General features: G+C 35.5%; 1 protein-coding gene across 10 annotated transcripts in view; it reads right to left on the bottom strand.

The window, feature by feature from the left end:
• UBR2 (ubiquitin protein ligase E3 component n-recognin 2) overlaps positions 1 to 26,351 on the bottom strand; it is a 129,153-nt gene that overhangs the window by 61,953 nt on the left and 40,849 nt on the right. For 8 of the 10 annotated variants that reach the window (XM_023545647.2, XM_010587621.3, XM_023545640.2 and 5 more), the window contains 10 exons: positions 22,274 to 22,404; positions 19,354 to 19,492; positions 18,669 to 18,731; positions 17,087 to 17,207; positions 14,675 to 14,782; positions 13,843 to 13,931; positions 12,645 to 12,743; positions 3,037 to 3,200; positions 2,852 to 2,951; positions 1,255 to 1,383 (listed from right to left, as the gene is read on the bottom strand). In XM_023545647.2, coding sequence (XP_023401415.1) covers positions 1,255 to 1,383; positions 2,852 to 2,951; positions 3,037 to 3,200; positions 12,645 to 12,743; positions 13,843 to 13,931; positions 14,675 to 14,782; positions 17,087 to 17,207; positions 18,669 to 18,731; positions 19,354 to 19,492; positions 22,274 to 22,404 — 1,143 coding nt within the window. Of the gene's footprint in view, positions 1 to 1,254; positions 1,384 to 2,851; positions 2,952 to 3,036; positions 3,201 to 12,644; positions 12,744 to 12,813; positions 12,913 to 13,842; positions 13,932 to 14,674; positions 14,783 to 17,086; positions 17,208 to 18,668; positions 18,732 to 19,353; positions 19,493 to 22,273; positions 22,405 to 26,351 lie in introns of all 10 variants that reach the window. The other 2 variants (XM_003403912.4, XM_023545641.2) reach the window with 1 other exon arrangement.

The raw sequence follows: 26,351 nt of genomic DNA, 5'->3' as shown, positions 1-26,351 counted from the left end.
TCCCTTCCCAAACTTGGTCCTTCTTCCGGTAGCCCCTATCTCAGTGAATGACACCTCTATCCGTACAGATGTGGAAATCTAGAAGTTATTCCAATACTCTCCTTTCCCTCATTCCTCATTATTTCATTCTCTAAACTTCTCTCAAACCTGGCCACTATGCTCTATCTCCACTACCTCCAAGACACTGTCAACCAACCATCCCTCTATTAAATTCTCTTTTGCTACTCTTGGCTCCTCATCCACTGTCTACACAGTTTTTTGTTTTAAAAGAAACTTGTCAATCAGCTCAGGCCGTATCCCTGCTTGGTAGCCTTTAATGGCGGCCTACTTCAATTAACGTGCGATCCAAACTCCTTTCCATGGCTTCCAAGTCTCTGCGAAGAAATGCTCTACTTTTCCACTCTCAACCTCTGTACTCCAGCCACAGGGCCTTTTCACAGCTACCAAAAAAGCCACGCTGTCTTTCTGCACAGAGCATGATATACCTGTACTCTCAGTGAAGAATATTCTTTACTCTCTGATCATTTAACTCTCACACACAGAAAACCTCCCCTGATCCCCTCAACTTATACAGACTCTCATTCAGTCTTTTTTGGCCAAAAGTAGGCCAAGATAATATTAAGACATAGGGTAAATGTACTGACAGTAAAACTATTTTTGGACATATTTATAATTTACTGTTTTTATATGCATAAAGTTGAAAATAACGAACCGAATCGAGCCCAGTGCCATCGAGTCGAGTCCGACTCATAGCGACCCTATAGGACAGAGTAGAACTGCCCCACAGAGTTTCCAAGGAGTGCCCGGCAGATTCGATCTGCCGACCCTTATGGTTAGCAGCCGTAGCACTTAACTGCTACACCAGGGTTTCTAAAGTTGAAAATAGATTATGAAAAAAATGAAGGTAGTTACATTAGTGAAGAGAGATTGTGGATTATTTCGTCTTTCATCTATTTCCCAAGTTTTTTGCTAAGGCTTTAGCATTTTAACTTTTTAAACTTCACTAAATTTATAGGTGAAAGGTAAAATATATTGTTTTATGAGCTAAGTGATCACCATCATTTTCTCCAAATCTCAAAATTTACCTAGGAATCTCCCCTTCCTACTTCATGCCACTCCGAGGATGAAAAAAAAAAAAAAAACAGTTGGCATTAAGTAATTCTGACTTACAGCAACCCCATGTGTGTCAGAGTAGAAGAGCTGAGGGTCTTAACAGTTTGCACCACCCAGGGACCCCTACTATAAGAGACTCACATCTAAAGCACACCAGTCCTGCATCATTGAAATGATATGTGTTAATTTCATTTGTAGTGTAAAGGCTGCTTCCCACTCCGGTTCCATTTCGATATGCTGTCCTACTTGACGTGTAATTGGATCCATTCCCTTAACGGAAGTAAACAAGTTTTATATGAATTAAAATTATATTCGTTCTCTTATATAGAAACTTAATAATGAAGAAATACACATTGATTATAAAAACAAAGAGTCTGGACAGGAAGCTTCAAGTAGTATGAGAGGTCATAACTTTTTAAATTACGTGCTTACATAACATTTTCTAAAATACAAATAAAAAATCTCTGTGAAGTATGGAACAAATTATTTTAGAGGCAATCTTCTATATCTTAGACAATAAAATATATACTTTACTATAACAATCCTTCAAATTCCTTTTTAGGTCTGTACCTATGAAAAAAATTGTTAGAAGAAATTTGACAGGCTTTTAAAACTTTATAAATTTAATATTTTATAGTATACTAGAAAGATATTTTTATATTTACTCCCTAACCTGGAACTAAAAGTTTTCATAGAGCCTAAAAGAGAGTAAAACAAGAAAAAGACAAAGAGGTTTTAATACAAAAGAATAATCACTTTTTAGACACAAGTTTGACTTCTCGGAATTGATTAAATAATACAGACTATAAGACCCCTCAAATATTCAAAATAACCAAAGCAACTATTAATTTCACTGACAAAAGAAAAAAAATAAGTAAATATTACAATAAATTAAACACCCATGAAAACCACTACATAAGCAAAACCCCAAACCAACCCTGTTGTCGTCCAGTCGATTATGACTCGTAAGGGCCCTACAGGACAGAGTAGAACCGCTTCATAGTTTCCAAGGAGCACCTAGTAGATTTGAACTGCCGACCTTTTGGTTAGCAGCCATAGCACTTAACACCATGCCACCATGGTTTCCAAAGAACTAGAATATTTTCTAAAAATGATAAATCAACTTTATTCGTTTTCTTAAGAAAGTCAGAAAACTGCTAAAGGAATCACAATAGTACTTGCTTAGATTTTTAGAGATGTCACCTATCTTTTCTTACTGTTAAAACTGGTTAAAAAAACTAGTTCATCTTGCTTCTAGATTCTGTTTTCTATATGGAGATGTTTCCAAAAAAGAGGATTAAACAGAAGGGAAAAACGTTCTATACTGTATTATATAAATGTCATAACAAGGAGAGAAAAAGACATATGGAAACAAAAAAATTAACATAATTGTTTCTCAAATAACTCTACTTCTGTGTGAACATATTAAAAACAAAACAAAACAAAAAACCCTGCAATTGCCAAAGAAAGAATGTTAATAGTAACCAAAAGAATTAGCAATACAAAAGAGCAGTAGATGCCACAATCTTTGCTGGGATCTCATCTGCTCTACAACTTTCTAAGAGTCTCCAATTAAAGAGGAGTTTCTTGGCCCAAACTATTGCCATCCAAACTGCTCTTTTGGAAATGTGCCCAAAAGGAAGAAAATACATAGACAGAAAGATGTTCAATTAAAAAATTAAAAAAAAAAAAAAAAAATCAAGACTTCCCTTTTTAAAATGTGTCAATTTATACATACCTGCATACATTTCAGTAATTCCAAAAAGGCATCAAACCCCTCTAGGAACTTTTGTCTTAGCTCATCTGACCATTCAGTTGGCTTGCTAATTAACACATATCTGAACAAGACAAAAATAACTATGAATAAATAAACATCTATGTTTTGTAAGTTGCAACTGTTTTGATAATTAAATAAAAGCTTACTTGAGATCTAAAATAAGGCTCTGAACTCTCCTAAACTTGAAGGCTTGCAAAGCAGTGTATCGTTCAAACTGAAACCTGCCCTGGGCATCTCGGTGTCTCAAATGATCCATAAAAGTCTTAATGATAATGGTCATCAGGTTTTCTTCTGTGATAAGCATTCGAGCCTGAAACAATATGAGAGTCCATAGTAATCAAAAATGATTCACTAGGAGACTAGTCAGCACAACCTGACTAAATCAAAAGTAAAGGACTTTCCTGACTAAAATGAATGCTTCGAAGGCCAGAGTAGCAGGGATGCGGGTTTGGAGAGAGAGCATGGTTTCAGGGGACATCTAGGTGAACTGGCATAATAAAATCTATTAAGAAAAAAAAAACATATAGGAGAAGTTGGCATAACTGGACTAAACCAAAATCAAAGAAGTTTCCTGAATAAACAGAACGCTTCAAAGGCCAGCGTAGCAGGGGCAGGGGTTTGGGGACCATGGTTTCAGGGGACATCTAGGTCAAATTGGCATAATAAAATCTATTTAGAAAACATTCTGCATCCCACTTTGGAGAGTGGCGTCTGGGGTCTTAAGTGCTAGCAAGCGGCCAACTAAGATGCATTAATTGGTCTCAACCTACCTGGAGCAAAGGAGAATGAAGAACACCAAAGACACAAGGGAATTAGGACCCCAAGAGACAGAAAGGGCCATATAAACCAGAGACTATATCAGCCTAAGACCAGAAGAACTTGATGGCGCCTGGCTACAACCAATGACAGCCCTGACAGGGAACACAACAGAAAACCTCTGAGGGAGCAGGTGAGCAGTGGGATGCAGACCTCAAATTCTCACAAAAAGACCAGACTTAATGGTCTGACTGAGACTAGAAGGACCCCAGAGGTCATGATCTCCGGACCTTCTATTAGCCCAAAACAGGAGCCACTCCCAAAGCCAACTCTTCAGACAGGGATTGGACTGGACTATGGGATGGAAAATGATACTGCTGTAGGAGTGTAGGAGTATACAGCAAGGTGTATGTAAATTTTTGTATAAGAGACTGACTTAGTTTGTAAACTTTCACTTAAAGCACAATTTAAAAAAAAAGGTGAAATAAAAATATTTTCAGACAGAAACAGAGAATTTGCCGTTAGCCGACCTGCACTAAAAAGAAATATCAAAAATAATTCTTTGCTCCTAGAGGGGAACATGGAAATGCAAAAAGGATGAATAGCAATGGAAAAGACAAATATGTGGATATGCCAAGCAATAACATTTTGTAGGATTTAAAATGTACATAAATTAAGCTGCATGACAAAAATAACACAAAAGGTGGGCAAACAGAGTTAAAGTATCCTGAGGTCTCAGCACTAGAAAGTTGTTTCTAAAGTAATATTTTATACTAGACTGTTGCAAATCTAAGATGCATGTTATAACCTCTAGGCAGTACCACTCAAAGTATGGTCCATGGACCAGAAACCTGTGAAACGCTTGTGCCAGCTATGAAAAGAAGCACACAAGAAAAGGTAAGTTAACTGTTTACAGGAGTTATACTGACGTTTCTATCATAGCAATATTTTTCCTGAAAGAAGCAAATTTCTGGTGCAAGTTATTTATCTTGTCATGAACTGACCCTTTGAGTAAAACTGTTCTAGAGTAACCCTTAAAAGAATATCGAATGAACGTAAACAAGCTAAAAAAGGGGAAAAGTGAAATAATACATATTTGGTTAATCCTAAAGAAGGCAGGAAAAGAAAAAGAAGCAAATCAGCTGGATTAAATGGAGAAGAAAAAAAATCATAAGATGGTATACATAAAGCCAAATACACCTGTAATTATATTAAATGAATTGTAATATAATTAAAATACTAAGTGTCAGACTGGATAAACAATAAAATCTAAATACAGGTTTTTTAAAAGACATACACCTTGAATATTAGGGTACGGAGAAACTGGAAATGTAACAACAGAAAAAGATATATTATGTAAACACTAACCAAAAGAAAGTAGTTGTTGCTATAATACCAGATAAATTAGACTTCAAAGTCAGAAGCATTATTTGAGATGGAAAGTGGTAATTCCTAATAATAAAGGGTTTAATCCTAGAAGTACAAAAATTCTAAATTTGTATGCACTCAATCACATAGCTTCAAGATTATATAAAGCAAAAACTGAGGGAATTAAAAAGAGAAATAGTCAAATCTTACAATCATTGCAGAAGACTATAAAAACAAAAAAACCAAACCCGTTGCCGTCGAGTTGATTCCAACTCAGTGACCGTATCAGACAAAGCAGAGCTGCCCCATAGGGTTTCCAGGGAGTGGCTGGTGTATTTGACCTTTTGGTTAGCAGCCAAACTTAACCACTGCACCACCAGTGCCCTGTGGAAGACTATAACATGCTTCAAACAGCTGACAGAACAAGTGGGCAAAAATTAGTAAGGATATAGAAGACCTGCACAATGAAAATTAAGAAACTTGACCTAACATATTAAACACTGCACCCAATCACAGAATGTACAATATTTTCAAGTGCATACAGAACATTTACCAAAACTAAAAACATCCTGGCCATATAGCAAGGCTTAACAAAATTTGAAGAAGTGAAATCACCCAGAGTATATTCTCTGAGTTCGATTTTATTTCAAGAAATTAGAAAGAGAATAGCAAATTAAACCCCAAAAGGAGACAAATGGAAAAAATGAGCAGAAACTAATGAGACAAAGCAAACAAAAAAAGAAAAATCAACCAACCAAAAGCTGGTTCTTTGAAAAGGAAACCAAAACAAACAAACCAAAAGGATAGATGTCTAACAAGACAAATCAAGAAAAAAAGAAAAATTTAGATTTACCAATATCAGGAATTTTAGAAAAGTACTTAAAAAAATGCTACAAAAAACTACATATTGTACAGGTAACTAAACAGAAAATAAGCCAATATCAGGAACAACTTTATACCAATGTATTTGAAAATTCAAAAGAAATGAATAAATTCCTAAAATAAAACAAAGCAAAAAAAACCCACAGGCTATGAAAAGGGAAAGAAAAAGAAACAGAACATCTGAATCATTCTGTATCTATTAAGGAAATTAAATTGATAATTTAAAACCTTCCCACAAAGAAATCTCTAGGCCTAGATGACTACACTGGTGAATTCGTCCAAACATTCAAGGAAGGAATAAAGCTTTTCCAGTAAACAAAGAAGAGTATATACTTTCCAGTTTACTAGCGAGTCTTAATTTCAAAACCTGACAAAGATGTTACAAGAAAGAAAAATTACAATCTAGTATCTTTTACAAATGAGGTTGCATAAACTAAATAATGCAATTTAGGAAAGAATAATACATCACTTTATTTTCTTAACATAAGAGTGCTATTTAATACCTGAGAAAACTGACATAATTCATTTTATAAACAGGATTAAAAAAAAAATCATGTAGTTTTCATGAATGAATGAAAACTAAACATTTGTTCATGATTAAAAACAACAACAAAATACCTTATAACAAACTAGGAATAAAAACTAATTTCTATAATCTGATAAAAACAGTACCTAAAAAACAAAAAACCCAAAACGACAGCAAAGCATCATACTTCATGGTTTAACATTAAAAACTTTTCTCCAAAGATCAGGAATGAGAAAAAGATTCATGCTTCTATCCACCACTGTACTGGGGGTTCTAGCCAGTGCAATAAGAAAATAAAAGACACAAAGAATGGGGAATAAGATCAAAACTGTCACCATTCACAGACAATAGAGGATATGGCTACATACACAGAAAATTCAAAAGAATCTATCAACTATCAGAATTCAAAATGAATTTAGAAGGTTCCTGGACGTAAGGGCAGCATACAAAAATGATTATATTTTGTATATACCAGCAAACACAAAGTCAAATTTAAAAAATGATCCAATTTCCCATCAAAAACCATCAAATATCTTGGAATACATCTAAAAGACTGAGAAGACCTCTATACTGAAAACTATAAATCATTAGTGAGAGAAATTTAAAACTAAATAAGTGAAGGAATATATAAGTTCATGGGTTGAAAGGCTCAACAGAATAAAGATATCAATTCTTCCCAAGTAAAATTTATATGGAAATGCAAAGGACCAAAAACGGCTAAAGTAATCCTGAAGAACAAAGCTGGAAGACTTAACTATCAGATATCAAGACTCACTATACAGCTATTATAATTTAGGCACTATGGTATTAGCACAAAGATAAACAGACCAACAGAACAAAAACCAGACCCACATATATAAAAGGCGCAACTGAAATACAATAGGTGAAAGGATGATCTCTTCAATAAACGGAGCTAGATCAGGTGGATATCCGTTTGGGGAGGAAAAAAAAAAAAAAACCTAGACTCCTACTTCATACTATACACAAAAATAAATTCTAGATGGATCGGGACTTTAAATGTAGAAGGCAAGTTTTTAGAAGAAAACACAGGAGAATATCTTTATGATTGCAGGATGAGCAAATACTGTTTAATCAAGATATAAAAAGTGATAACTATAAAAGAAAACTTGATAAAATACATTAAAATGAGGAACTTCAATTCATTAGGAGACACTATTAAGAGAGTGAAAAGACAAATCACAACCTGGAAAAATATATTTGTAAATACACATGCCCAACAAAGAATCTGCAGAATGTATTAAAAAAAAACCTCTTACAAATCAATAAGAAAAAGGCAGACAACCCAAAAGATAATCAGTGGAAAACCTGAACAGGCATTCACAAAGGAGGGTAGCCAAGGGCCAATAAATACACAGAAAGGAACTCAACTTCATTATCACCAGGGAAATGCAAATTAAAACTACAATGAGATGCCAATACCAGAATAGATAAAATTAAGAGATAATTTAAACTAATACATAAAAATTTAAAAGACTGATAATAGCAAATGTTGGTGAAAATGTGCAGAAACTAACTGGAACTCTCGTAAATTGTTGATGAAAGTACCAACTGGTTCAACCATTTTGGAAAACAGTTCGGCAGAACTTACTAAGGCTGAACACATATGTATCTCATAAACTCCTGGGTATGAACCCCAAAACCTGAGTACTTATTTTCTAGTAAAAGATGTGTGCAAAGCAGCTTTATTTTTAATAGCACAAAACAGGAAAACCCCACTAACTGGAAAATAGATAAAAGGTGGTATAGTAATACAATGGAATACTACATAGCAATAAGAATGAATGATCTACTCAAAACCATAATGTTGAGTGGAAGAAGCCAGGTACAAAAGAGTCATATCACATGAATTTATTTACATAAAATTCAAACACAGACAAAACAATCTACAGTGTTAGAAGACAGGATAATGGTTATTTCTGCAGAGTTATTTCTGGGGAGAATAGGGACACTACTTCTGGGATGCTGGTGACATGGGTGGGTAAAAATTCACTGGTCTATACAATTACCATATGCCCACTTTTTTGTATATATCTCGACAAAATTTAAAAAGATCAAAATAAAACAAAACTACACATGCCTGGCCCATCTCTAGGGGCTATGACTCTGGGAAGAATGAGGACAGGGGAGGAGGTAGCAGGCAAGTAATGGCAGCAGAAAACTACTTTTAAAAGGTTCCACAGGTGATTTTGAAGTATGTCTGCTGTCCTAGAGAAAGGGAGGAAGTATGTGCATTAAGTTTGTAAGTGGAATCAAGTTGCTGTGAAGGGGAAGAGCCACTATTAAGGAAAGTATAAATTTAAAAAATTGGCTCAAGAATACAACCTGAATGGATGAGATGAAATTGAAAAGGTTTTCCAAAAGATTTAACCTCCAAAAGATTCTAAGTTTAGATTAATTATATCTTCAAAGAATAGATATTCCATGTTATTTAATCTATTCCTGAGCATAGACAGAAATATTCCCAGTTCATTTTGCAGAGCCAAAATCTGATAAAGCACACACATACACATGAAGAAAAACACTGACCAGTCTTACTTGTGATTACGTATATAAAAATTCTAAGCAAAATATTAGCAAATTGGGCCTACCAGTGTGTTACAAGAATATATCATGGCTATGGCTATGTAATATTTATATAACACAATATCAGGATGCTTCAAAATTAGAAAATCTAATACAATTTATTACATTAATAGGTCTAAGATGTAATTTTTCCTTCTTTGATTAATAAGTGTATTTGTTACATTAATAGCTCAAAGGGAGGGGAAAAAAAGATTCTAACAGAGAAAAAGCATTCGCTAAAAATCAACATTTAATTCTGATTAAAAAATAAATAAAACCAACATAATTTTTAGTAAACTAGGAACAAAAGGAAATATCCTTCGCACGACACAGTATTTATCAAAACCAGAAGCAAACACTATCTTTTAATACGAGATTAAAACACTTGGGAGAGACTTCCATTCAAATCAGTGACCAGATAAAGACATTGCTGCTATCTAGAGTGGTCCTAGATATCATGCGTCTTCCCATCTTACTCAGCGTAAAAGACGAAAGTTCTTAAAATGGCCTGCAAGGCCCTCTGTGCTCTGGCACTGCCCACTCCCCCCTTTACCCTATCTTCACAGTGAATGCTATCACTGACATCCTCCTCCTCACTTACTCTAACAACACTGGCTTCCTTTTGGTCCCTTCCACCAAAATGCCAAGTGCGTAATCGCTTTAGAACTTTTGCATTTGCTATTCCTTCTGCCTAGGAGGCTCTTCCACCAGTTAGTCAAAACACTCACTCTCTCACTTCCTTCAGGTCTCTGCTCAAACATCACCTTTCTGACAGGCCTTCTATGACCGCTCTCTTATTTCCTTAACCTGTTTTTCTACTTTGTAACATTCATCAACACTTGACTTATAAAAAATATTATGGATTTGTTTATGTACCTGTCTCCCCACAACTAGACTATAAGTTCCACAGGAGCAGGCTCTAGCGTCTGTTTTGTTCACTGCTGTATTTTATACCAGTGCCCAAGGCAGTGGGTAGCTAAAAAAGGCATTCAATAAATATTTTGAATAAATGAAGGAAATGGTTCTATCTAAAGCAGACAGACAAGAAACAAAAGTTGAAATATTAGAAAAAAATAAAAATGATTATTTGCAGACAATTAGAAATTCCAAAGGAATCAACACTAAGTATTAGAATAAGAAAGGTTAATAAGAGGACTACATAGATACAAGATGAATATGTAGCATTTCTACATACTAGCCATAACCAGTTAAAAAATGTAAAAATTTTACTATAGCATCAAAAATACATAAACTTAATTTTAAAAATGTGTAAGGTCTATAATAAGAAAACTATAAAACTTTTACCAAAAACATAACACTTGAATGATTGAGGACAAACTATGTTGCCACATGGGAATATTCAATATTGCAAAGACATTAGTTCTTCTCGAAGTAATCTAGAAATACAATGTCTTTTCAGTCAAAATCCCAAAGTGGTCTTTTTGGTAGCTGACATATTGATTTCAGTTCATCTTAAAGAAAAAAAAGCCTAAGAATAATTAAATTTTGGGAAAATAATGCAAGGAAAGGTTTAAATACACATGGGATCATCTCGCAGGCTTTTCAAACTCAACCCTGGTAAACTGAAAGCATCACTCTCTCCACCAGTAAGTGGCACAACATCCACCCAGCTGCAAGCAAGAAACCTGGGAATCATCCTTACTCTTCTCCCTCAAACCCAACATCCAATCAGTCATCAGGCCCAACATCCCTCAAACCTAACATCTCACCAGTTCTATAGATTTTGGTACCTAAATATCTTTCACAACTCAGATCCACTGCCACCATCCTAGCTCAAGTTATCAATTCTTCTCTCGGTTGTTGTATTAGCTTTTAATTGGCTTCCCTACGTTCACTTTTGTTTCCTGCCAATTCATTCCCCCAATTATAAACACGGTGATTTTTTAAAATCACAGCTGTGATGATTTGAGTGTCGCTTAAAGCTCTTCAACGCCGTCCCATGCTCTTAAAAACCAAAATCCTTAATTTGGCTTATAATATCTTATTAATGGACAAGTGGGCTTCACATAGCTTTGCTGTTAGGTGCTGTCAACTCGGCTTCTACTCATAGCGACCCCACATACAACAGAATGAAACAGCTTAGACTGCACTAAAATATATCCTTAAACATAAAAGTAATCTGAGGAAAAAATAATCAAAAATAACAAAACCCTAGAAAACACATCTGGTCAGTAAAATAACTATATAATGCTCTTAAATCTATACAGTTTGGTCCCTGCCTACTTTTCTAGTCTTACTTCAGTCCATGTTCCAGGATCTTCAACCTTAGTGGTCTTCTTTCTGTTCCCCATATAGGTAATGCTCCTCCCTACTTCAGGACTTTCTCAAGTGCTGGTCCCTCAACATGAACATCTTCCCCTCACTAGTCCATCCACTTCTATAGTGTTAAGATTTCTCTTAGGGAAACCTTCTCTGAACTGTGAAAAAGGCCAGCTCTCCCTATTATTCTCTCTTAAAGCACGTAATTCTTCAGAGTTTTAATTAACTAAGTATATGAGTCTTTTCCACTACTGTAAATTCCAAGAGGGCAGGGACCTCGTCTGTTTTTGTTCACCATTACATTCCCAAAGCCTAGAACTGTGAAAAAAACAGGTACCTAATAAATATTTGTTAAGTGAATTAAAACATGAGTTTTAATTACTATACAGTGCTAAAACACAGTGATGTCTGCAGGAGCTACTAGTGAAGCTTAGTAAAAGCAACTCAATCATTCTGATTCAACTGCCTTAGCTACCTCTCCCTTTACCAATGGGCTTTCTCAAACTGTGAGATGGTACACAGTATGCTGTCTGATTCTAACATCTCGGATCAAATTTGTTAAACCAATCAACTTAATTTTTAATTCATCCTCATCAGTTCAAAACCTCAGGGAAGGACTATGAGAGCGTAAGGATTAAAAGTTTTTTAATACTAATTTTAACAGCAGGAAGTTGTTCTTTTTTTTTTTTTTCCAAATGACTTCCACCCAGATTATTTTGATATTCAAAGATATGTTTTAGCATGGTTGAAGGTGTCTTGACTTCTGACTGCTCGTTAATGAAATATTTTATTCAGTAAAATACAGATCTTAGGTCACTATTATTTTAAGGCTTTACTTTTATTAATAGATGTCATGGATTGAATTATACCCCCCGCAAAAATGTGTTATCAATTGGGGTGGGCCATGATCCCCAGTATTGTGTGATCTTCCTATGTAGAGTAAATACTGCCTCCATGATGTTAATGAGGGAAGATGGGCGGCAGTTGTGTTAGTGAGGCAGGACTCAACCTACAGGATTGGATTATGTCTTGTGACAATCTCTTGAGAGATAAAAGACATAATCAAGCAAAGAGACAGGGGGACCTCATACCACCAAGAAAGCAGCACCAGGAGCAAAGTGCCTGAGAAGCTCCTCGACCATGGGAAGACTGAAGACCAGGACCTTCCTCCAGAGGTGACAGAGGGAGAAAGGCTTCGCCTGGAGCCAACGCCTTGAATTTGGACTTCTAGCCTACTTTACTGTGAGGAAATAAACTTCTCTTTGTTAAAGCCATCCACTTGTGGTATATCTGTTATCGCAGCACTAGATGATTAAGACAACAGAAAACAAAGTTCTTCTTAAGTCTTTCAGTACTTACAAGTGAAGGAACCGTGAATATCTGTACCGAGAGGTCTGCGATTGAAAACTCTCTGTCGTGGTCATCTGTCACATAATCATACTGCAAACGCTCATAGTTCTATTAAGAAGGCAAAAAAAGGCAAGGAGTGCCAGCTATCAGTTACAAAGAAAAGGCAAGCACTACTCACCAGGGTAGGTGCGGTGAAGAACTGGACAGACAGAGCAGTCACCGACACTGCTCGCTCGTGATCGTCCTCCATAAAATCTCTCTGCAACTGCTGGTAATTCTAAACAACAAGGGGGAGATTCACCTCTAATCCACATTGACCAAATGTTTAAGGGTTATAAGGAAAAGTCAGTGCTGGAGGAAGTCAGTAAGATAACATTACTATGAGAAGGAGAACTGATTCCTAAAACTTACACCCCGTATAAATATTGATTCACTGTAGTTACTACACTCTTATGGAGCACAATGGCAGTTTGTGAGCCACAGTAGGAAGTAACAGCTACTAAAAACCTGGGATGTCGCCATACACTGGTGGGGCTAAACCACAACAGGGTTTCATCGTCTCTGATGAAATGAGACTCTCATTACTTCTGACGCCTATCAGAATCATCTGGGTGGCTCCTGTCAGAGCATACATGCTTAGGCCCCACTCCTGGGGAATCTGCTTCAGGAGGTTTGAGGAGGGAACACAGACATGTCTTCTGAAAGAGATGCCCAAATGGTTTTTTACATGTTTCCTGGGTTAACAAATCTCTAATTCAGGCAAATAGAAAATATGCAGTTAGCTGAACATAATTCAATTATATTAACAACATAGAGTTCATGATTCCTAAATCAGAATCTATGTATAAATGTCATTTAAACTAAGACTATCTTTTTCTTACACAAATTTTAATAAGAACAATACCATGATTTCACAATGGCATAGGTTTATATTCTTCATTTATCATTTCATATCACCTTCTAAACTACACAAAAAGAAAGGGACACTGCATAGATGAATATTCTTATCATCATGAGAGGTGATAAGCAAACGAAGCCCTACTTTGATAAAATTTCGTTCTATTAATAAAAGATAAAAAGAGGTCATTTCTGAAGTGTCATAGAACCAAAACATATTACTACTAGTCGCCAGTAACAGATATCACGGGCTATAGTTACTCTTCATATAACCTATTTTGCTAATCTCCAAAACTGAGAAACTACTTACTTTTGCAAAACGAACAGCAAACAGTTTCTTGTATTTCAAATCCATAAGTAGGCTGCTCATGAACAACTGATGATACACACTCCTAGCACCTGATAAGAAAAAGATCAGGATATATAAGATAAGGATATACCAAACATGCCGAAAATTACATTTCCAAAGTTTTTATATGATCAATTATATTTTAAGTCTCGAGCAAAACTCTTCATGTGTATTTTTTTTCTTTCTAAAGAACAAAGTTTATTTCTTATTCATGTAACGGTTCCAGAGGAATGTTCCAAGCTGCCAGGTCATGCTGCTCTATGCAGTCATTTAGGGATATAAGTTCCTTCTATGTGGCGCTGCCATTTCCTAGGGCAGTGCTTCTCAAACTATTTTTTAAATTGAGGTAGAGTTCACATAACATACAAGCATTTGCATAATTCAGTGGCGCTTAGTGCGTTAACAATGCTATACCACCACCACCTCTCTAGTTTCAAACTTCTTCCGTCTCCAACTCCGAACACTCTACAGCCATTGAGTAATGATTCCCCTTTTTCAACTCTCAGCCCCTAAGGTATAATTTTCTAACAAAATATTCAACATATAGAAAAACACTAAATACATTTCTGTTTTATCACATTTCTTGCTTTTAATTTCACAGACCTCAAAAAATCTGTCCTCCTCACCCCCCTGCCGCCAAAGAATGAGATTGCATATGCCAATCTTTAAAAGCATAAATAAAATATTTTCCCAAACGGGGAAAACATAACACAATGCAACAAAAAACAAACTTTTAACATCACAAGTATCTAAACAGCTTTCTCTAAAGCTTGAAAGTACGTAAGAGATTTACCTTTCCACAATTTGGAATCACTAAGCATCAATCTATCCACAAGAGAATAGTTTTCACCATCTGGCCCTTCTTGTAAACCAACCTGGCATAAAATTCGGCGAAGGCCATCTTAAGACAGAAAGAAAAGAGCCATGAGGTAGCAACTTCAAATATTAAAATAAAGTGGCATTTTAGCAGAAATGTTCAATTGGATCTGTAGAGTGCCATATGTTTTATTACAGGTCAAATTTATCAGAAAAAGTAAATATATTAAGTATTTGTTAATAACTTCACAAAAAGGAAAAAATTCCATGTCTTATATTATACACCAACACTTGCTCCAGCATACCAAATACATGCCTATCAGAAAGGCAATAACCTCTTATGCTTTAAAGAATTTAATTAAAGCAGAACCACTGAAATAAGTATCATCTTTTAAGCACTTTTTGCTAATAAAACCCTATTACAGTAAAGCTGTTACATATTCCATGATGACAGAAGGTAGGTATAAAGTAAAATTGTGCTAAAATTTAAAAAGAATGTATAACCTCCATATTATAATATTTATCACTGCATTTTATTAATGTTATACAAAATGTTCTTCATCAATTAAACAAAAATCCACTGAGCACCTACCATCTACCAGAGGACCTGGAAGACAAGTTCCTACATCTTCTAAATGCTAAACTTGTAAAAAGCTCTTCAAATGTTAACATAAGCATTAAAATAACCAAAATGTTAATAACTTTTTGCTCCGTATTTTAAAATTTAGACTTCTTTTTAAGTCTTCTTCAAGCATGGAAAATAATGAGAAAAAAATGGAATAACTTTAACACAAAAGTCAGCAAATGGAAATCAGTTAAGAAGCTAAAGAGAAAATCTTACATATATACCAAATAATAGATGCTAAGTTCTTTAAATTACTGGTGATAAACACTCCAAAGAAAAATTTCAGCAGAAAATTGCCTCACTGATACTATTCATTAACCATAGCACAGTATTTAGCATACAGATGTTCAATGGAAAATACTAAAATTTAACAAAATGGGGCCAAGAAAAATAATTGGAAAGACATTTGAAAGGCCAGCAAATATGTTCTCCTACATTTCCACACCTGCATATCTTCTTTCTCCACCTGTCAGATCAGTGTGGCAATGCTCTAACAGTGTTTTCATACAGATGTGTTAGGAATATTCTTTATAGTAAACATCAGAATGTCATTTATCCATATTGCCTTTCTTGCCTGAAGAACGGCAGGTGAGAGGGAGCTTAGATCTATTCCTATTTTACCCTTAAAGTCATAAACCAATCTTGTACTTATGGGCTTTGGATGTGAGGGTTCGTAATTGTTACCATTACATGAAGAAAAATTTGTAGACCAAATATAGATCAGTAGGATTTTTGGTAACCAAAACCTGCAGGAGTTAAAACAATGTTATCAACATCAGAGTTTTATTTTTTAAACTGCTAACCAGGAATCACTTAGGTTTTATTTACAGTGGCATTTTCCAGTTTAGTCAGTGGAACACTAATTCCACAGGACACTGTGGAAAAGGGGGTAGTGGTGGTTCTTTTATTGAGTTTGTGAGATTCACATTGCATGTTACTTCCATTGGTCCCATCCCACCCAGAGCAAAGAAGAATGAAGAAAACCAGACACAAGGAAAATACTAGCCCAAAGAACTAAAGGACCACATGAACCAGAGACTCTACCAGCATGAGACATGAAGAACTAGATGGTACCTGGCTACCAGCAATGACCACCCTGACGGGAAACACAACAGGAAAAGACCAGACTTAACAGTCTGACAGAGTCTGGAGGAACTCCCAAAACTACGGTCCCCAGACACTCTGCTAACCCAGAACTGAAACCATTCCTGAAGCCCACTTTTCAGACAAAGAACAGACAGCATATAAAACAAAAAAAAAATGAATACACGTAAGGAATGTGTATCTTGGTTCAATCAAATATACAAGACCAAACGGGAAGCTCTTGCCCAAAGGCAGGATGAGAAGGCAGGTAGGGATAGGAACTGGACAAATGGACAAAAGTAGCTCGGGGTGCAAAGGGGGAGTGTGCTGTCACATTGTGGGGATTACAACCAATGTCACAAAACAGTATGTGCATAAATTTCTGAATGAGAAATTAACTTGAGCTGTAAACTTTCACCTAAAACAGCAACAAAAAAGTCTAACTACTATTGTTTAACCCAGTGTTTCTTGCATTTATTTGACCACAGAATTCTTTAAAAAAATCCTATTGGACAAAATTTGGGACAGAATTCTTTGTGTAAAAATGTATTCCAAAATAGCATTATAAAATGCAAAATTAAAACAAGAAATTACTTCATTTGATATTTTTTCAAAAAAACTCTTACAAGGGCATATGAGCTCATTTTTAACTATTAACAACACAACCTTTTATGAACCTACCTGAATATCCAATAATATTTCCCAGCCAAGACAAAAGCTTCAAACCAAAATTTTGATGTGCAACAATAGATGAATGCATAACTTGAACTTTGAGTGGCTTTGTCTGTCGACTGGTACTTCTCTTAAAAAGAAATGGCAAGATGAAAAAAATGCTTAAAAAGTTTACTTTATTGGCAGAAAAAAGCTAACATTTTTAGTTAACATATCCACATGATCATCAACACTGGAGGGTTTTTCCTGTATGCATGTAAAAAAACACCACATAGCTTGCCTTATTTGTTTCAGACTCTAATTTTCTAGAAGGCTGTAACTATTTCTCAGGAATTCTGAAAAAAGGTAAGACACTATAGCTTAAGAATAACCTAAATCTTCAGTTCTGTTTTTGAAAATCAGCTATATTAATTACAGATTTTAAAAATGCTTTATGTCTTTAAACTAATTCCTTAATGCAAACTATACACTTATTTGATAATTAACCTCATGTAATCATGTTATCAAGACTTTTAACATGATTTTCCCTGTTCTGCTTTTTGCTTGGATCTTCTTGACCCCTTCCTTCATTCCATCCCATAACCCATGTTAACTCAGTACATATTTTCTACGTGTATATACATTACATATGCAGACAGTTATAAAGGATTTTTTGTTAGTCTGGTTTATAGGAATGGGATACTGTAAATATCTCTGTGCATCTTGCTTTTCTCAGCATAAACGTACTCAGATCATCCTGTGCAGTTTTAACTGATTTTTTTTTTTTTTTGGTTAATAACTGCATAATCCATAGTATGGGTTTATTTAAACATCCCCTAGAGAAGGTAATTCATATTTATTTTGTTTCCAATATTCTGTGACTACATAAAAGCATTACTGAACATCTCTGTACATACACTTACTGGTGCTTATATTTCTATGGGATAAATTCCAAGGAGAGGTAAAAGTTTAATAAATGTTACTGGATTGCTTTCCAAAAATACTGTTAACAATTTGTTTTTATTCTAAAATTCTTATTCTCTGCATCTCTGTCAGCAAGATATTTTATCACTCAATTTTGTCATTCTGATTGGTATGAAATCTGTTATTTTACTGACTATGAGTGAGTGAGCCTCTTTTCATGTATACTAGCTACTGGGATTTTCTCTGTTATGATCTGCCTTTTCAAATTCTTTGTTCATTTTTCTATTTTGTTGCTTGTTCCCTGCACAGTAATCTATCAGAACATTCTCTTTATTATAAATATTAACTGTCTATCGTCTGTGTTAGACACAGGTTTTCCAAATCATGTATTTGTCTACTGACTTTGCTTATGGAATACTTGGCTGTGCAAATTTTTTATATAGCCAAAAAACTTGTATAGTTTTTTTCTAACTTCTGGGGGGTCTCATCTTGACTAAGAAGTTCTCGTTCCACCTTAGGATGTATTTGTAGCCTCCTAGATATTCTAGATTATACTAGTATCTATTTCTGGACTCTATTCTGTTTCACTAGTATAACTGTCCAGAAAAAAGGGTTCATAAATGCCAAAACCTGGAAAAGTTTTAAACGAATAAGGAATAATAATGGAGTCATGTTTAAAATTACTTACAACAATTACTGATTTTGCTTGTTCACAATACTGGAAGTCTCCATATCGAACAGACCTACGCCCCTATAAACAAGACATTTAAAATCAATTTTTAAAAATATTATATTCAATTTTAAGAAGCTTTAAACCAGTAAGCAAACAAACTTTATGGTCAATTTTAATATTTACAATGTTCATCCTATTCATCAATGAAAAGCAAATCAAAATGTTTTCCTTCAAAGCTATCTTAACTCTCTCAAGCCACCAATATGCATATTTCCTTGAATATCACAACATTTATTCTTCCAGACTGCTGTAATTTCAATTTTCCTAACTGAAAATTTTTAATCACTGGCTAGAATGAGGGCAACTGTATCTATGTTTCCTCTTTAAACTTCCTATCTGGCAATAACTTAGAGGTATAATAGTTAACAGCTCAGCTGCTAACCAAAAGGTCAGCAGTTAGAATCCACCACCCGCTCCTTGGAAACCTATGCGGCAGCTCTACTCTGTCCTATAGGGTCGCTATGAGTTGGAATCGACTCAACGGCAATGGCATTTATACCTGATATACACTTGGGCCAATGTTTAAATGGAACTTAAAAATAGCCTAGCTATATATACCCTCTAACTCAATTTTCTGGGATAATGTATCATTAGTAAAAGTTCAATTTATTATGTAATATAATAAAATGAAATTCCTTACATCTCGATCTACTGTGGTCGCAAAGCCAATGGCTTCTTTTTGTGTACAGTTCACAGCTTTCTGAAGAGTATAAATAACCTGTTCATAGGTGTGCACCTCATCATTAAACAGCATGCAGTAGTAGGTGTCACTATTCTCTCTGTGGGACAAAACATACATTATATATTGAATTTTCTGTTTGTACATTATCTTGCTCCAGGCTGATTATTAAGAGCATACTTTGTTCTAGGCAATGTGCTTATGTACTGATCACATATGTGTAAAGAAGTCATCCGTGGTACCTGTGCTCTCACACTATAGTCTGGGGGGAAGACAGATTCTGAATATCTAAGTCTATATGCACTGGCTTTTATTAAGGGCGGCATGCAAGAGCAGGGTATAACAGGTCTAGGAATTCAGAAAAGAGCTGCTGGAAAAGTAATCTGAGACCTAAAGTCAGAAGTAGCTACAAGTGGTTCTCAATCGAGGATGAGCTGGTCCTTCCAGGGAACCATATGGCAATGTCTGGAGCCATTTTTGGCTGTTATGCCTGGAAGGGTGATTACTACTGGTACCTAGCAGGTTTAGTAGCCAGGAATGCTGCTAAACATCCTACAATGTGCCAGAAAACCCCTGTAACAAAGAAGTAATCAGATCAAAATTACCAATAATGCCAAGGTTGGGACACCCTGGACTAGAGGAAGGTAAAACCAAAGGCTGGACGTGGATTAGGTAAATATTGAGAGCTGGACCAAAAAGAGGAAGAAAGAGATTAGTATCAGTCTGAAGAGATAGGCAGAAATCTTGAAGACCTTAAAATGGATTTTGGCTTTTGTCATCCTAAGGACAATCAAAGGAGCCCTAGTGGCCCAAGGGTTAATGCTCTCCGATGTTACTGAAAGGTTGTTGGTTTGAACCTACCAGTCGCTCTGTGGGAGAAAAGGCCTGATAATCTGCTCCTGTAAAAACTACAGCCTAGGAAACCCAATGGGACAGTTCTGTTCTGGCCTATAGAGTCACTATGAGTCGGAATCAAATCGATGGCACACAACAGCAGCAACAAGGGCAATCATGGCTTTGAAATAGGAGATATGATCAGATTTGCCTTAAAGCTCATTTTTGCTACAGTGTGAAGAATGAATCAGAAGTGGATATGGGAGCCCAGTTAGAAGCCCAGGCTGTTCAAGCATAATTAGGCATCTAGGGTAGTAGTAATGGAGATGAACAGAAGAATAAAGATTTGAAAGGTTTTTATACTCCCGAAGCCAACTCTTCAGACAAAGATTAGACTGGACTATAAGACAGAAAATGGTACTGGTGAGGAGTGTGCTTCCTAGCTCAAGCAGACACATGGGACAATGAGGCAACTCCTATCTGGAGGCAACATTAGGGAGCAGGGGGAGGACAGGAGCTGGCTGAATGGACACAGGAAATACAGGGTAGAGAAGCAGTGTGCTGTCACATTGTAGGGGGAGCAACTAGGGTCACATAACAATGTGTGTATAAGTTTTTGTATCAGAAACTGGCTTGAATTGTAAACTTTCACTTAAAGCGCACACACACACACACAAAGATGTGACAGGTTTTTAGGAAGGAGAACCAGCTGGACTTGGTATCTAAAGGACAATGGGTGAGTCATGTTTTTGGACAGATGGAACACCATTTACATTATAAAAGAACCAAGTTAGATTCTTTTGCCTTTCATGCTGGTGACTCTGAACCTACAATGGAATGAAAAACAAAAACTATTATATTCTCTAGGGTCTAAACTTAGATCTTGTATCAATGGTTCCCAACCTGAAGTGTAGAAAGATAAAGTCATGAGGTTCTAAGTCATTTTTGACATTTCCAAAGAGAGTACAGTATACTTATCTAGAAAACATTTAACCCACAACCTTAACTATCTGGAATATTGTTGAGAAAGCTAAAAAGAAACACACCAAGTGTCCTGCAGGCCTACCTCCAGCTTGTATTCATCATAATTATGAGTACAATTCTAACAAGTATTGGTTAGAATTAAAAGGAAAGGCTGTTTGAAGCAAGCACACTAAACAAAACAAAACAAAAAAGTGAGCCTTTAATCTCAAATTTAATAAAAAACACAGAGAAACAAATTCCTGTGATAAAAGCAGACACAAGAACTCAAAAAATATAACTGGTGGGGGTGTGTTAATGTATTGTAAACATTCTTCAATGGCGTCTACTTCAGGGGCCTCGAATTCAAATGTGTATTGGGCCAGACAGGTAATATAACTGAATGAAGAAGTCGGGTAGATGCTGGTCAAAGGGAGGGTACATTTTCCTCTAAGGAGACAGCAACCAGTCTACTGATGGTGGCCAGGTTTACCAGATGTGATTTTTTCCCAGGTAAGATGGAAAACAATTTTTTAAATCAAGTCTTCTAATTTTGATATTGGGAATATCTGAAATTAAAATAAAGCAAGATACAGCTATGGAAGAATCTTACTCCCTGTTTACAAATTTGCAACTCCCACAATACTCTAAAAATGCAAAGTGTAGAATTTTATAAAGATTTAGAATGAAAATGGTTAAAATTGAGTTTGAGCATTTATTTGAACCAGAAAACTCATATCAAAGAACTCATTGCCTAATGATATCTGATAAGTGAAACAAAAAATAATCATCAGAGCATGTTACAGAGTTAACTTATCAATTTTATGACACAATCAAAGAATACAAAACTGAATATGCCTGAATCCAGTGGTAGAGCCTCGACGTGGTTTAAATACGTCTACAAACCAACCAACCAACCAAAAGGGATAAACCAGTTAAGTGGATTACATGTATTTGAAAACTAAAAAATCAAGGCTATTCTTCTGCTGGACACTAATTTTTTTTTTTTAAAAAGATCATGTCCTACTCTAGCTGTATTAAAATTCAGTAGTTCCTCAAAAAACAAAAATAAATGGGTTATACTTACACCATCTCTAAATCTGCTGGCAATTCATCTTCTTTTTCCCAGGTTAGTATCTCTACAGCATACCGAAACATAATAGCAAAAATATTGTAAGCTCTTGCTATCATGTCTTCTGATAAATGCACAAGAGGATCCTGAAAGAAAAAGTAGGGGGAAAAAAGCAACCATGTTAAACACACATTAACTCTCCTCTTCCCTGCTCTGCCTCTACTCTTCAGAGGACTACTGTAAAATGCTGATTGGTCTTCCAGCTCCAGCTTCGCTTCACTCAAATTGATCCTACACATTAAAAAAAAAAAAAATTTTTTTTTTTTTTTTTACATTACTTCCTATCAAATCAAGCTTCCTAAAACATTCTGCTCAGAGTAATTCCAGTTACTGAACTGATGAATCAAAACACTAAATGATACTTCAATGCCCAATGCATAAATCTAAAATTGCATTCTAGTATCTCTAAGATCAAACCATCTTTATAGCTTCATATACTACTAACCCCCAATTTCTCACAATAAACAAAAAAATGTTATCTTAAGACAGCCAAGCAATCTTTGGTTTTATAGGTATAATGGAGAGACTAATTTGGGGGATTTTGCAGGTAAGAACTCAACCACGTCAGAAAACGTCCCCTTAATCTTGTACGAATCACTCAGGTGTCTACTTTCTCTCAGCAGGTGAGGTGCAAATGTGTGTTAACTGGGGACCATCACACATCAGGCTTAACAGTGAAGAAGCCACTACATTTCTAGGTTAATGTAAAAAAAAAAACCTAGTTTCTTACACTAAGTTTTTATCATTGTTTCTTTCAGTTAAGGTTGGCAAAATGTTTTACACGATCTTTAATTGTAACACTTTACCTTAAGTCTTAACACTTTGCTTAGCTTGATGGCTAAACAGGGTTGAATTCATTTTTTCAAATAAGAAAATCCCCACCATGGAATGGAATCAGCAAATTTTTGCAAATGTACATATAAGGATGTAGAATATCTTTGAATGCATACACCAAAGATAAACCTGGCAGACTGCTGTAAAACAAATGGAGAAGGTGGAATACAAAAAAGAATGGAGGAAAAAGGACAAAGATTCCTAAAGTAGATGGATCTAGGGGTTGAAGAAGGTATGTTTCCCAGAAAGAAAAGGAGTTTCCGAGTTCTTACAGCACCTTTTACTTATGACTCTTCCCATACAGGCTGCTTTATTTGTTCCATCGAGTATTTTCTTTCAGTTAGCAAGGTTTATTATTATTTCTTATGGCGGTGCTAGATGTTGTTATAATAAAACCACATGTGCACAGAAGGAACTAGAATTGGTATCTCCTGGTATTCACAAAAGAGTGGGCATAATAATAACATGAAACTCGAACTACACCAGAATAGAAAGTAAAACCAAAACTCAACTTTCTTGAGTTTTTATTGAGTTATATTATCTCATTAATATAGTCATTCCATTTCTTACAACTACATCCCATAATATAAAACATTTAGAGAATGAAGAATTATGAGAAACAGAATTCATAAGAATCAAATGATCCTAAAACAGAAAGATCAGCTAATTATTGAAAATCCAAGCCAGTAGTTCTCAAACTTCATTCTACAAAATCCCAGGGTCCGGTAGAGGTGCTTCCTATTTGATTTACATGTCAGTTAAAAAATATATAATAATCTATATTAAAAAACTGTAGTAGGAAAACATACTCTAAAATGTATTATGTTACATATTGGGAATCACCAATGGGTAATTTTGCAGCTAGATTAACCCACTTTGGGGCAGGCCTAGGAAAGCAGATTCTCTTGCCATCTTTGTACATACATGTAAACTTCTTGAAAAATGTGTCACTGATTAGTAAATTAAATGCCAGGAAAGACTGAGGCACTTGTGCTCAAAGTGCTATTGTCACAGCATAAGTCAGTTGTGATAAGTAAATAAATGACCACCTTATCCTATGTTGTGTTATCAATTATTACTAATAATTTTAGTTCTTTGATTGTATTTATGTGAGAGAATGCAGGCATTTTTTTGGTGAGTCAACTTTGATTTACTCTTCTTTCAAGCTAAAAAGAGGTTATGAAGTTCATCAATGGTTATCTAAGAGGGCAATGGGAGTTACAGAGAACTTCAATCTTGCAGGTGATACACTTCTGTAACGTTTGCATTTTTACATATAAGCCTGTATCACAATAAAGACTTTAAATGCTGTCATATGCAAATAAGGTATGAATAAGGATTTTCTCTTTACTGCCCAACTAAAACAAAATATAGAAATAAACTAAAGACTTAACGGTCATGTTATGGATTGAAATGTGTCCCCCGAAAAGATATGTTGAAGTCCTAACCCCCTGTACTAGTTAGTGTGACCTTGTTTGGAGAAACAGGTTTTTCTTTGCAGATGTTATAATAAAGTCATACTGGAGGAGGGTGGGTCCTAATCCTAACCCTTCTGAGTGGTATCTTCTAAAAGAAAAGGACGCACATGGAAACGGTCACACACAAGGGGAAGACAGCTTACGAGGACCTACAAGCAAAGAATGCCAAGGATGTAGGCAGCCACCAGAAGCCAGGAGAGGCACCGAACAGTTCCTTTCTCAAAGTTCCCAGAAGGAATCAACACGGCTCGATACCTTGATTTAGACTTCTAGTCTCCAGAACTGTGAGAAAATAAATTTCTGTTCTTTCAGGCTACTCACTTTGTGGTATTTTATTAAGGCAACTCCAAGAAAAGTTATCAAAACACAGAGCGGAAGGTTTGTCTATGCTATGATCTACATTATAAATAGATGTTATCTTGACTCATCTCCTATCTATTTTCCCTTTACCTACTCTATACATCTCTTTTTGTTCTGAGTACTATTTTACTACATTGGATGTATTGCTTAAGGTGCTGCAAATCCTCTTTAGGATGAGATTTAATTAAGTAATTTAATGAAGTTATTAATTCACCTTATGAATTGACCAAATAAATAATATGCTGTTTAACTTAGAAAAACTAAACCTATTAGTAATATCATTTTTATCTGTTTTATTACAGGAATTTTGTATTAGAATTTTATTTGAAAATAAACAAACACAAACAATCTCACCGCTAAAAATGCTTTAAAAAACTAATATAATGTACTATTAAGAGTTCCGTTTCTGGGGTCTAGACTTCGTTGTTCTACCTAGGTTCAAACCTCAGCTCCAGCACTTACTACGTGGGAGGCTTTGGGCAAATTTCAGCTCTCTCTGAAACTCAACCTTCTGTGTTTATAAAACATTAGCAACAAGAGTTATCCATTGTATAGGATTGTTCTGAGAATTAATGAGATAAATCAAGTGAAGTACTTGGTATAAGTTTTAGCTGTTAATAATCACTCATCTACATTCAAATGAGATGGGAGCAGCACTGACGGGCGAACATTTCAGATTATCAAAATCTTCACTAAGGTTGTTCGTTCAGCTAATATTTGTTATTTAATTAAATCTCATTTTAAAAAGGATTTGCAGCAACTTAAGTGATACATCCAATGCAATAAAATAGTATTCGAAACAAAAAAGAGATGCACAAAGTAGGTAACAGAAAATAAAGGTAGGAAAATAAGTCAAGATAACATCTATCTATAATGAAGATCAAATAAATGTCCATACAGCTGTACAGTATAGTATAGACTGGCCAAACATTTAGCTCTGTGTCCCTCAGAAGGCTCAACAAAAGGAAACACAATCAATTGTCAGACTCATACCAAAAAACACAGAATGTTTCTTACCGCAGAGACCTAAGAGGAATTTCTTATGGACCTTTATGAAGATTAACAAAGGAGACACTATCACGTAGGATGTGGTGGTTCTGAATTACCGCTCCTACAGGTATCTTCGTACCCACACACTCTGCTCATTCCCATGCCCAACGGGCCATTCGGAAATCTGGTTGGGCATTTTTTGCTGTCACAGTGGTGGGAGATGCTACTAGCATTTAGTGAGTGGGAACCAGGTATGCTAAACACAATGCTTCTGACAGTCTATACCGGGGTTGGTAAACTTTTTCTGTAAAGGGTCAGATAGTAAGCATTTTAGTCTTCACAGCCTGCAGAGACTCTGTGGTAACTACTCA

The sequence above is a fragment of the Loxodonta africana genome, chromosome 1 (genome assembly GCF_030014295.1).
Source record: "Loxodonta africana isolate mLoxAfr1 chromosome 1, mLoxAfr1.hap2, whole genome shotgun sequence".
Classification (NCBI taxonomy): domain Eukaryota; kingdom Metazoa; phylum Chordata; class Mammalia; order Proboscidea; family Elephantidae; genus Loxodonta; species Loxodonta africana.
The sequence above is the reverse complement of the archived record's forward strand: the minus strand, read 5'-3'. Positions and strand labels throughout refer to the sequence as shown.